Here is a 12,948-nt window from a genome sequence, read left to right as displayed (position 1 = left end):
AGCTGAAATTTGGGAAATTAACATTTTTTTTAGTCTTTTTAGTAGGCTATTTACAAAAATCAGCTCAAAATAATAGGACCTGATAAACACAATTTGCGTGATTGTGCTTGCGTGTAAATGTATGAGTCAGGGTTCGGATGCAGGCCAGACTGGGAAAAGGCACCCAAATGCATTATGAATGTGGCTCGGCTATTGTAAGGCCAGCATTGGGTTTCGTAGCTTGTTAATCATTAAGAATGGGCACAGTGGGGGCACTGGTGGCAGACGGAGTCATCCTGCTGAATCCTGTCACACATACACAGAAACAAGCTCATCTACAACTGACATTCCCACACCTAGTGAATACACCGGTCCTGTGGTGAACCTCCTGGTCTTCCTGCTGAAACTGCAGGATAAATGCTTGTATCTCAAAACACTGCAACCCTCTATAATGTGTTTATTTTAGTTTAAATTGCACTGCTTTCATTGGATGTTTAAAATCAACAAAGCACATGCATCTCTGTGTAATGTTCCACCTACACGCAGGATTCATTATAACAGAACCTCGTTGTGTGTACAATAAGAAACTCTGCTTATATAGGAGGCCTTAATCTCTCCCACAATTATATAGAATTTGTTACTGTAGGTATATGTTTTGCAGCAAACAAGTTTTTCAAGTCTGTATTTGAATTACTCTCTTTTTCCCATAGCTCGATCAACAAAACCTTTCCCCAGGACTGCATACTATACATAACTTTAATTTCCTGGAGTGGATCAAGGTCATACATACACACCAGACGATAATGTAAAGCATCTGGACTGAGTTATCTCCCTCTGCTGACCTCTCCCCATAAATAATCCCTTCTTCTGTTTTGGCTATGAGGTCATCTAGCAGGGAGAAAGGTCAGTTAACTGCTTCATCAGTGTTTAATTAGACTTACAGAACAGCCAGAGTTTTGGAGAATCAAGCAGCTCTGACAGTACGACTCGCATGACAAAGAAAATAATTTATTTCTGGCAGAATAGCTAGTATGGAATGGATATTTCATGCGATTCATTTTCATCAGTATGTATGACAAAAAGAAAAACTATGTGTGAAATTTGTGTTGCTAACTTGCTGAGACAGATAGTGAATTATTGTGGCTACAAAGGCCCTGTGGGTTTAGCCTCACACTGAACTTGTTCTAAAGGGGGGATGAGTGTAGACATTCACTGTGGTGTTGTATGAGGTGATGGTTGGTGGTTTGGTATGGCAGACCTCCAGGCCATCGTGGATCATGAAATCCCTCATTACTATTTGGCGGACCACCTCTGTTCCTTCTCACTGGATTTCAACTCAAACCACATGTTAAGAATGTTGTGGATTCAGGGTTTGTTTTTCTGTTTTGTAAAGAAGTCATGGGCTTGTTGTTGTGTGCGTGCGTGCCTGCGTGTGGGTAAAATTCATCAACAACACTAGCGAGAGTCACTCTGCCTTCCTGCACTCACAGATACAAGCTCCGCACTTCACTTAACCAGCTCAGTCGGTGCAGCGAAAAAGTAGGCATATTATGAGTCATAAAGCACTGCAAAGAGCACATACCCTCAAAAGCACTTTGATCCAGGAGTGCTTTATGGACTCTTCGATGCCATGTCGACTCAGTAAGATTCTTCTTTTTTTCTTTTTTAACAAAGCATCTGTTTGACAAATGCTCTATGCAGTGAGCAGCTCTGCAGCTGGAAACTTCCAATATGGAAAGAGAGGGATTTCTGATCTTGGAAAGCAGTGGAATGGAAAGCACTCACGATGTCATCTTCATCAGAGATGATGTAATGGAGAAGCTCAACTAAAATATACAAATTATTACGTTGTCAAATAAGACTCAGAGTGGAACAAAAATTAAAAATTTATCTCCAATCCCTGTCATATGACAAAAGGACACGTGGGAATCCTTAAAAGGATATTAAGCAGTTAAAGTCAATATTTGTTTTCTTCCCAGAAATACTGCATGTTATCCCTTTAATACAATAATCCAGTGAGGCTTTTTCTGCTGCCTGCCCTTGGCTCTACATCCTGTACAGTTTGGAGAAGGGCCTCTGAGTCTCTGCTGATGGGGGGAGTTCTGAATACCCCACCCAAATTTAGGGGGTCTTTTTTCAGCCAACACCCACTGCTTAGTGAATACCGCAGGCCTTGCGTATGGGAGTGGCTGACCAGAAACATGTGTCTGGAAATGCATGTATAAACATAATCTGTGATGAAAACAGATCATCATATATTCAAACTCGCACAACAATGAGCATTTAGAAAGAAGAAACTAGAGAGCACGCAACGGGAGACACGAGAAGAGAGTGGGGGGAGAGCTAATGATATTTTCTTTGGACTTCATGTGTTGCTTGGTGACAAAGCAAGTGCCATTATTGCTTTAACCCCGGCCAAAAACAACAGGTGTGTGGGAAGGAGTCAAAACATGCTGAGGTATCTGTTTCCTGTTTCTCCCCTCGGAAAGATTTCAGTCAGATGAGACCACATCAGTGAAAGATTGGCAGGAAAACTTCATAAAACTAAGAAACACACGTGGCCATCCCTTTGTACACATGGTTCATGTGTTTTCTTCTTCTGATCTCCTTAAATGAACCAATTACGGCCTACAGTATAGGTCGTAAAAAGCACTTCTGAATGCAAGCGCTTTATGTTGGTCTGTCTGATCTATGGAGCAGACCATGCCACCTATATCCAACCGGGAGTGGTTAGTGGTGCGGTTGCACATCGCAAAGTTTTAATTTTAGGGATATTTTGCTTCACTGTTTAAAGACAATGAATAATAAAACATAAAACTGCTGCTTGAGTTATGAACTTTGTGTACTATAAAATCAACTTTTATGTTGTTTCTCTTTGTTTTTTCCAGATGAAACACGGCCTCTGCCACAGTTAAACGGGCCCCTGCTGGCCCCGGGGCCCCTTCCCCCTCTTCCGACCCCACCCACCCCACCCATGGACTCCCCCATGCCGTCGCTGTGCCCACTCCTTCCCACTCCCACCCCTCCCCTCATCCCCCCGACCTCCTCCTCCCCGGGCTGCGGCAGCACCAGCTCGGAGCAGCCCGGGTCCGGACCTCCGATTTCAGGAGCCGCTGGCACCTCGGCGTCCAGCAGCCCGTCCAACCCGGAGACGGAGGAGGATAAAGCCAAGAAACTGCTGTACTGCTCACTGTGCAAGGTGGCTGTCAATTCCTTGTCACAGCTGGAAGCTCACAACAAAGGTGGGTAATCTGTGAGCTGTGATACTTTGAAAACGGCTGCACTTTCCAGAATATAGCTGGCAAGGTTACCAGCTGGGATTAACTGTGACATCATTCTCCATAGATTTTGTGTTGATAAAGGTTAAGTTTCCGGAACTTTGTCCCTCATCTTTGCAGCTATGGTTGGATTCCTCTCTGTTTACTCAAACCACACGGTTGCCGTTGGAGACTAAATCACATCCTGTGAGTTCAAGGAATTGTGCCAAGAGAGACACATGCAAGCACTCCTGTAGATGTTGCCATAACTTTTTAAAAGAGAATGAAAAAAAAAGGACTCTAAATGTGTCTCGCTCAGTGATACCCTTCTAGGATATGCAAAGACAAAGAAATTTATTAACTCCAGTTTACAGCTTGGAAAGTTTAACAGCTGTACTGTGAGGCCATGTGAGATATTTCAGTTTTCACCATAAAAACAAAATACAGCAGCATAAATAATGCAGTATATTAATATAGTAGTTTTACAACTTGCCATTACAATATCTTTTTAAAGATATTTATAAGACAACATCTTACTGTACATACACTGCATATTTTTTACACTGTATGTAGGAATTTCTGTAATAATTTGTCTTAATGCAAACTGCAAATATTTAAGTGGAATACTAAGATTACATTAAGTTAAATTATTACAATATCTCACAATTATTTTAATAGAAAGTGCTTAAAATTACACTGAAATTTCTACTGGAAGCTGTGTTTGAAATAATTTATCTTACTTTGGGCTCCTCACAGTTGCACACACACAAAAATATACAAGATTTGTACACACACACACACACACACACACACACACACACACACACACACACACACATATATATATACACTGTGCTTCTGAGCAAACCTGACTACATTCGCTGTAAGTGTACCCGTCTCCTGACTTTGATTGAAAAAAGATGCCTCCTCGTAGGAGCATGACTCAGACGAGGGCACAAACAGAAACACTGATCAGCAGATAAATGATCTGTTTGACACCGACACGCTTGACCTCTGTAACTGTGCACTGCTCTCCTGGTTTCAAGAGTTCCGTCACTTGCGTGTGTCCATTCTCTTATACGCCGAACGAACCCACGACCGAGCCCACTTTCTTCTCTTGCACAAGACATAATTGCTTAAAAGAAAAACTCTCACCCACTCAAAGATTCATGATTTGTCTTGTCGTTCGCAGCACACAGCAATGAGCAATATTTCCATGCCCTGAAGCCTTCTGTTTGTACAATTTGCAGAGGAGGACGGTTAAGGAGTGCAACCGCAGCATGGGGGATTTAAATGGGGAAATAAAAGAGAAAAAAAGGTAGCTGTTGTGTGGGTGAATTCACCACAATACCAGCTTAAACATTCTGTGAGGCAGATTTTACATATGATAACACATTCTCAGGGTTGTTTTAATCCTTTCTTCTGGCCTTAACCTCTCTGAGATAGTTTCCATCTGCTGAGCTGCTCTGTTTTTGGGAGATATACTAATTCTCTTAAACATACATTAACTAAACATAAAGTAGCACTGACTCCTTATCAGTGTAACTGTATCCTACTTGCCTTGAGTGATGTTCCCTCCAGCCAGCTCAGCCAGACATGAAAGCAGCCAACAAATACCTCTTAATGTTAGATGAAGTCTTAATCAATAACAGTGCAATCACTGTCACTATTATGGCTAGATTAACCTCTGTAAGGCTTTTAACAATCATGCGTTTTCTTCTTCTGATTAATGGTTTATCAGTCTTACAATGGCACATAAATAAATTTATGTTGCATCTTCCTACCAGCACACTTTTTACAATGCACATACACGTGTATGTATGTAAAAGAAAGATCACACAGTATATTACAGCGTCTAAACAAGATCCTGGGTCACAGCCTGCTGTCAGCTCCAGAGTTCAACCCCTGGATGACTAAAAGTTGAAACAGCTGAAACTCTGAGGAAAACAATCTGGAAGCAATCACCCTCACTCATTCTCAAAATCAAAACTGTGCATATTAGCAGGGTTCAAAAATAAAAGCATATGTCATGCAGACACTGAGACGTGAGCAGCGTGCGTGGCATAGCATAAACTGCAGAGAAAGGAAAGGGGAAAAAAATGATGTAATGTAATTTAAACATTTACACAACCGTTTCCTGTCAACCAGTTGCATGTTTTTGTGTTTTCGAATGTATGCTGTCTGCCTGTGTGTGGGTTTAACACTGTGAGTCAACCTTACAAAGACACAAAATCCACTGGGCCATCCATTGTCAGACCAAAATAGAACAAAGGCAAAAAACAGACACCCAAGAGCACATTTTTGGCCACAAGCAAAACCTGTCATTGTAGCCCCCTTCCTCCCCAGTGTAGCCCGCAGCCTACACGTCCCCCCACCAACAACCCCCATGATTTCTCGCTCTTCTGTAACCTTAACTCTGTTCAAAGGCATTTCAGAGTGACTCAAATTCATATCTCAAAGTCAGAGCCAATGACGGTGGAATGTGTTTTTTTTTTTCACTGAGTGTAAAGAGGCACAGCAGTAAAGCATGTTGGGGGTGGAGTGGGTTTTTTTTTTTTTTCACAGAACAAAATGTGATTCTTTAATGAGAAACTATTCTGGCTCCCTCTTAATAATATGCAGCATGCAAGAACACATTCCTCTATGCAAATGCAGCCATATGGTGCTTGGAGAAATGCCAAGGATATGTGGAAAATATTGCATAGAATTCAGGTTCAGACAAATTTGGGTTTTTATTCTTTTTGGAATCATGAGTGGATTAACAGTTGGTTGAAGTCAAAGGGAATCAAACAATTAAGACCCCCGAGCTCATGTCGAGATGTGTCATTACTTGGTATTGCTTTACATCTAAGACAACAAATTTACTGTGCATTTAATTTGGGTGTTTTGTGTCTAGTGTCACCTCTAAAAGGACAGGGCCTATTTAATTACTCAGCAGTGTTAATTGTCAGCAGAAAAAATTCCTGATTAACCACAGATATGACCATGTCAAGAGTTACACAGCATAAAGCACGTTCAAAATCAGATTTGAGACATTTTTATTTGCTGCCAGTATGTTAAAACAGCGGTTATTAGCTTGTAAAATAGCGCTGTTTTATCACATAAATATCTGGGGAGACAGAAAAATATGTGGCTTTGTTCTCACACAGCACAGCAAATGTTGACTGTAAATCCATTCTAAGACCAGATAAAACCTGCATCTCATAATAAGATGTCCTTAAATTTCCAAACTTTGACATTTACAGTCTAATTTATTGATTGTGAAGGTGAGGGTTCAGTCATCCAGCGTTATTATTGATATTGGCACATATAGTGGATATAATATATCACAGTACGTACTGTATGGCCTTGTCCTCCCCACTCCACTAATTCAAACACCGTAAATCAAAAGTGATAGAAGTAATGAGATCCTTCTTTTTGTAAAAGAGCTACATAATATTCCACTACAGGTGAAAGCACTGAAAGAAGAATTCTGTTTAAGTAAAAGTACTTAAGTATTAGCAGCAAAATGTAGTTTAAGTATTAAAGTACTGGTTTGGTCCCTCTGGTTGATATAGTATGACATCATTAGATTATTAATAGTAAAGTGTTAGTATGTAAGCAGCATCTTAATGTTGTTTCTGCTGCAGGAGGAACTAGTTCGAACTAGTTTGTATTCAATTTTATATGCAGGGACAACAGATAAATCTGAGGTTTTGTCAGATGATTAATGAGAGAAGAAAGAAGAAAAAACAAACTCTGGTACACAAATCTGTTTCTGTTTATTGACTTTTCCTGTAATCTTTTATATTTGGAGCGATAGTGGATCATGTGAGCATTTACTTAAAGGAAACCATGTGCGAAGTTTAAAGAGGAAAACCACTTTTTGTGGAGCTGTTAAGTCACAGACATGTGAAATGTGATCTCAACTACACAGTGGTTTTTAGTAAGACATCAGAATCCAAAAAGGGTTGGAAACTGCTGCTTTAATCTTTGACAAAGTGGGTAGAATTTTAAAAGCTTGTTATATTATCCGGTGTGTAAAATGTCAATCTTAAAAGTAACTGAAACTGTCAAATAAATGTAGTGGAGTAGAAAGGACAATATTTCCCTCTGAAATGCAGTGGAGTGTAAGTGATAAAACATAGCATAACATGAAAATACTTATAGTACTTCAGTGAATTACTTATTCTCACTTACCATAAAATTGACAATAGAATTCACCTTACAGATTAGGGCTGGCTCAGCTGTCTGACTGCTGCCATCTTGTGGTGAAAGCTCAGCTGTACAACTTTCTATATGTAGTAGATCATGACAATCCAGCCCGTGCTACAAATTCTTTTCTATCATCCTCTGACATTTGTCAATGTCACTGTTCCTCCAGTAGTAATGTGAGCTACGGAGAAATGCTGTCCAATCTCATTTTACTCCATACAGGTGGAAGCAGCGTGACTCAGATGTTATAAATAGTGATTCATCTCCACTGTATTATTTCATTCTACTCTATTAGCTTCTAAATTTGTAATTTTATCTTGAGCTTATGGCATTGCTGACCCGTTGTTTTGCTCGCTTGTGTCTGCATGTCCGCCTGCAGGTACAAAACACAAAACTATCCTGGAGGCACGGAGTGGGCTGGGACCCATCAAGGCATATCCTCGCCTGGGCCCGAAGCCCAGCGGAGAGCAGGGAGGGGGGCCAGTGGACCCCAACACTCAGGAACGAACCTTCCACTGTGAGATCTGCAATGTGCGGGTCAACTCTGAACTGCAACTCAAACAGGTAGGAGGAACAGAAATACGTAATCATTCTAATACCCAAAACATTATGATGATAACAGAATTGGGAAATAGACGTATTTCCTGTTAAGCATTTCCTCCCAAACAATAACTATTTAACTGTAGAACAAGCACACTTAGACTGAGACTTAAAGCACACTTAGTCTCAGTCTGTTTTGTTAATTTAAGTCTTATTATTCACACATATTCAACCAAAGTCTGTCCAAATATGTGTTTATGTTACCTTAGGGAAAATGTGAATAAATTAGCTTCCTGTGTTCTTTATTTTCAGCACATATCAAGTCGAAGGCACCGGGATGGCATGGCAGGCAAGCCTAACCCCCTCCTCAGCCGACACAAGAAGCACAGGGGAGCTGATCTGACGGTAACCTTTCACTGCTGCATTCTGGCTCCTATGACACACTTAGTTAACCTGAGATCCACAGATCAGATAGACAGTGATACTTGAGAACATGACGTTTGCAAGGCCCTGGAGTCAGAGCATGTGTTACTTGAGCCTCACAAAACCTTAGCTTTGTTTTTGGCCGAGTCTTCCTCCTGAAAATTTTAACGCAGCTGAACTGAACCCTCTGCATTATGACAGGTTCTAAGAGTCTGTATCTGCTTCTCTTGCATGTTTTGACCTTATTGAACTAATCATTTTAAACCTCTCTCTCCCCTCTCCTTCTCTTATCTCTTTTGTTTTCAGTCTTCTTTGACCTTTTCCAAGGATCTTACCAAAGCTTTGGGTGCCGGCCTCCTGCCCAACCCCTTGGCTGTTGCCGCAGCAATGGCCGCTGCAGCGTCCTCCAACCAGCTGGCTCTCCGTGCAGCTGCTCCTGCGCCTCACCCACACCATCACCTCTTGCAAGGCCCGCCTCTCAGCCACGCCATCCTTAGACCCGCCCCGGGGCCCATCCGCACCACCCACGGGCCCATCCTCTTCTCTCCCTACTGACACATCACCCTCTGACTTCAGCCAGTCAGAAGCATCCACTCCAAAAAGCACACTGTGAAGCTACAAACACGATCAACAAACAGCAATTGACAAAGGGGGGGAAAAAATCCAATCATTTAAATATCTGAGAGAATAGCAAGGGAAAGGGATAGCAGAAAGGAGTATATGTCTCTCTTTTTCCCTTTACCTAAAACTCTCCATTCACTCTCCCTCCATTTCAAAAGACTTCTGCAGATGGAACGAGCAGAGGAGATGTTTTCATTATGCATTGAACTCCCTTGTACATTTCTCACCTCCCCTGGTCCCTTGCACTGTGGCCCATGGTCATGGCCGCCTCCATAGCTACAGAAGAAACACATACAGATCTTTCTAGAAACATTAAACCACATGTAGTGTTCCATTATTATCGTGGGCCAGGTTGTTTTTTCTCCCCTCATCGTGGCTCAACATGCTCTTCTCATCCTATGCACCTCAAAAACCAAGACAATAATGTAATGTCAGTAGGGTAGCTGCTTCCATCGGTCTTTGCTCTGTGCGCCACATGTAGCTGTGGCGGCCTCCACAGTACTGTACATGGCCTGCGCTGCGCCGGAGGCCAACAGCTCTTCAATTTGTGACACTAGGTCCTCGCTAGATACAACATGACTTCGGCTGACAGGCAGGTGGTAGCCGCATCTGAACACGTCTGATGGTTGTTGAGGGTGGGAGGAGGGTGAGGAGAACAGAAAAGTGACTGTGGGGGATTGCTCTCCCCTGTCATTTCCTGAGAGTCTGAGGTGAGAGGAGGGCTGGCACGGGTCAGCGGATGGATTGACCACAGGCAGCATGCAGACACACACACACACACACACACACACACACACACACACACACACACACACACACACACACACACACACACACACACACACACACACACACACACACACACACACACACACACACACACACACACACACACACACACACACACACACACACACACAAGCCCAAGCAAATCTGTGTTTTAAAATAGACTGTACCAACAAAAATTGCTCCGGGGCACATCTGCCAACCTGCATAACAGTCAGACATTGGCCTCACCAAAGGGGAGAGGGGATGGGAGAAGCAGCAGAAGTCACACATTGGAACATACTGTACTGCTGTTTAATACAAGCCCACAATCTGTAGCATAGATTGCTGTTTATGGAAAAGATCCTGTGCCTTTACATGCAGGTATATAGAAATACTGTACTGTAGAGAGCATAGGTGATATTCGATCAGACTTCTGTTTAGATTAAGATGCCGAAAAGGTTACTGGCATGCTCACATCTCCCTGGTCTTCATTCACTGGCTGATTCACTGTGTAGGTGGGTGGTTACGACCTTGGTGTGACCCTGTGTACTGATGTATTAATGTTACTTCTGCATGCAACCTCACAATAAGGTCTTGCAGGGACAGGCTTTTGCATCACTGAGTTGACCTCCTCCATTCCTGCTCGGTCCTCCTCCTCCTCCTCACCTCCCTGAGATCCAAAGGTTCATATGGGTGTACCGCGGAAGGCACATCGATACTGGCGACCATAATGCTGAAAGGGAACAAATTAAATAGAGGAAGATGAAAGCCAAACACATTCTTGGAGAAATGATCTTGAGCTGGAGTGACAACCGAGCCAGAAGCGTAGGGAAGCCGCCCGGAGCGGGAGCCAAGACGTCCAGCCCAAGGCATCTATCGATACTTCCTGTCTTACAACTGAAAGCCATGAAACGCACCATGATTTGTTTTCTTTTACAAAGACTGGTGAGCACTTTGTTTTGGTCGGTTCGGACTGTTGGTTTGCGTTTATATCACACATTAAAAATGAGCAAAACAGAAAACACAATAAAAAATATTTTTGTAGGTAGGAAAATGTTAATAACTTCATCCATGAAGGGAAACGAAGAAAGGGGACTGTGGATTATATACGTGACTTAGACAGACTGATAAACAGGCAGAAGAACTGACTCAGTGGGGAGCCACAAAAAGCTAGCTAAGCAGCAGCAGACCTATCTTGCCTGACAGCTTGAAACTAAAACCCTTTTCTGAACGAGATGTACACTGTGCCCTTTCATTGAGAAGCAATGAGCTCTAATGTCTTACCTTTGTCTGAATATTGCAATGCAATGAGCAATTTTTATCAGAGTGACTTGTTATCATTGTGACATGTTGTGACATATTGTCTGGAGTCATGTGTAAACTGGGAGCACGCCAGCTGACAGACTTTCCTGTTCTTCCATGAGGAGTCAAGTCCTCTAGGGGACTGAGAGAGGGATAAAGAGAGATGGAGGTGTAGCTGGGCATAGGGACCGACCCTTCATATTAAAGGGCCTTTTTACTATGGTTATCTCTGCTTGGGGAACAGGGTACAACACCAGGTATCAAGGGAATAAAGCTAGATCTGGCTTTTTTTGTTGTTAATTTGGATTTACAGAGTTGCATTATTTTTTTTTCTGTGTGTGAGAAATGTGTCTAAGTGAAAATCCTGAGGAACATTATCAATGCCATTACTTAAAGAAGAAGCTGGCTTGGAGTCAGCTTCCACCATTGTGCTCTTTTTTTTTTTTGTTGCTGAACGTAATCTTCAATTTCATTTTGTGAGTGAGATACTATTCCAGGATCCGTGCTCTCCTTCTGTTGGTGTGTGTACCATATGTATTCTAGTGTGTGTTGGGATCTGCTCTCTCCCCCACCTCCCACCAGTCAGACACAGAGGTAACCTGGAGCTATAAAGTGGCCTAAAACACAATAATGGAGACAAGAACCTGCATGGGTTTGGTTCTGGGTGATCAATCATACTGGATTCTATCAGAGACTTGATCAATAACCCAACCGGACCAAAGTACCGCAATGTTGTCCCTGGTAGGTCAGTCAAGTAGCACCACAGATATGTTCATATTGTACTTGATATGTTCATAAAGTGGTAACTCCCATCGAGTCATCCTCATTCTTCACATTTGGGAAATAAATGTTAGATTCCTATTTTCTGGGCAGGTGTTTCAACTTAGCTGTGTTTAGGCTACTAGCCTTAGCCTTATTTTGCCCTCAGTCTCTCTCAGAGCAGAGAGAGAGAGATGGAGAGGCTATGGTGTACTTTTGTCTTGCCAATAAAGTTATTTTTGAACTTCATTATCAGAGGGGGGAAAGAGTTTGTATGGCGAATTGTAGCAATACCTGACTCATTCTGGCTACTCTTGTTTATTGCAATAAGAAAATTAAACAATAAATGTGTATGTGAGTAAAACATTATAAATGTAATTTAAATGAAAAAGAAACTTTATGGTAAATACTATTGGTATCAAGAGAAACCATGGTGGAAAAAGTAAATGTCAATAAATCATTAAATGATACTGTCTGCAGAGTTTTTATGAATCAATCTGTGTGGTCCAGCTCCTTCTATCATCAGAGAAATACTCTAAATATCTCATCTTCAATTCATGTACGCGCTGTTTCTGAGTGTCTCAAAGAGGAGTTGAAGGCTGTAAATGCAGCACTTCCAGTTGTGCATCATAAAATGATATATTATCTAGATATTCCTGCGACTAAATCACTATGATCATAAATTAGGAGTTGCCCCATTATGATCTTGCCATGCTGCAGGGTTTCCAAAGATGAGATCTGAGTTGCAATCTTTTTTTTCTGCTTTCTGCACACTTGTTCAGATTAGAATTTACCCTGATTATTCCTATGATTTTTCCTTTTAAAATGGTTCCCAACATTCAGGTTTGGGACCCAACAAGGTGCCACAAGACAAATCTGGGGGCTTAGAAGATTACTGGTTGGACAGGACAGGAGGGAAAAAAGGTTTTCTCATTCAATTTTAGATTCTTTTTCAGTTTTTTTCTTCAAATGTTGCTAATGTATTGTAAAATACAAGATAGCTTTACCTTTTCAGGCCTCTAAAACACACTTAAATGAACTCACACCTTATGCATTAACCTGCATGAAGGGGCTGCAAGCATAGAGAGACCTTTTTCACAGAGGC

The 12,948-nt window shown here is 41.8% G+C and overlaps 1 protein-coding gene across 4 annotated transcripts in view; it reads left to right on the top strand.

Annotated features, from left to right (window-relative positions):
• znf385a (zinc finger protein 385A) overlaps positions 1–12,313 on the top strand; it is a 63,834-nt gene extending 51,521 nt beyond the window's left edge. For all 4 annotated transcript variants that reach the window (XM_035942380.2, XM_023297155.3, XM_055012986.1 and 1 more), the window contains 4 exons: positions 2,868–3,221; positions 7,810–7,994; positions 8,283–8,375; positions 8,700–12,313. In XM_035942380.2, coding sequence (XP_035798273.2) covers positions 2,868–3,221; positions 7,810–7,994; positions 8,283–8,375; positions 8,700–8,948 — 881 coding nt within the window. In that variant the 3' untranslated portion in view covers positions 8,949–12,313. The remainder of the gene's footprint in view (positions 1–2,867; positions 3,222–7,809; positions 7,995–8,282; positions 8,376–8,699) is intronic.
• The last annotated feature ends 635 nt before the right edge of the window (positions 12,314–12,948 follow it).

Source organism: Amphiprion ocellaris, chromosome 8 (assembly GCF_022539595.1).
Source record: "Amphiprion ocellaris isolate individual 3 ecotype Okinawa chromosome 8, ASM2253959v1, whole genome shotgun sequence".
Lineage (NCBI taxonomy): Eukaryota > Metazoa > Chordata > Actinopteri > Pomacentridae > Amphiprion > Amphiprion ocellaris.
The sequence above is the reverse complement of the archived record's forward strand: the minus strand, read 5'-3'. Positions and strand labels throughout refer to the sequence as shown.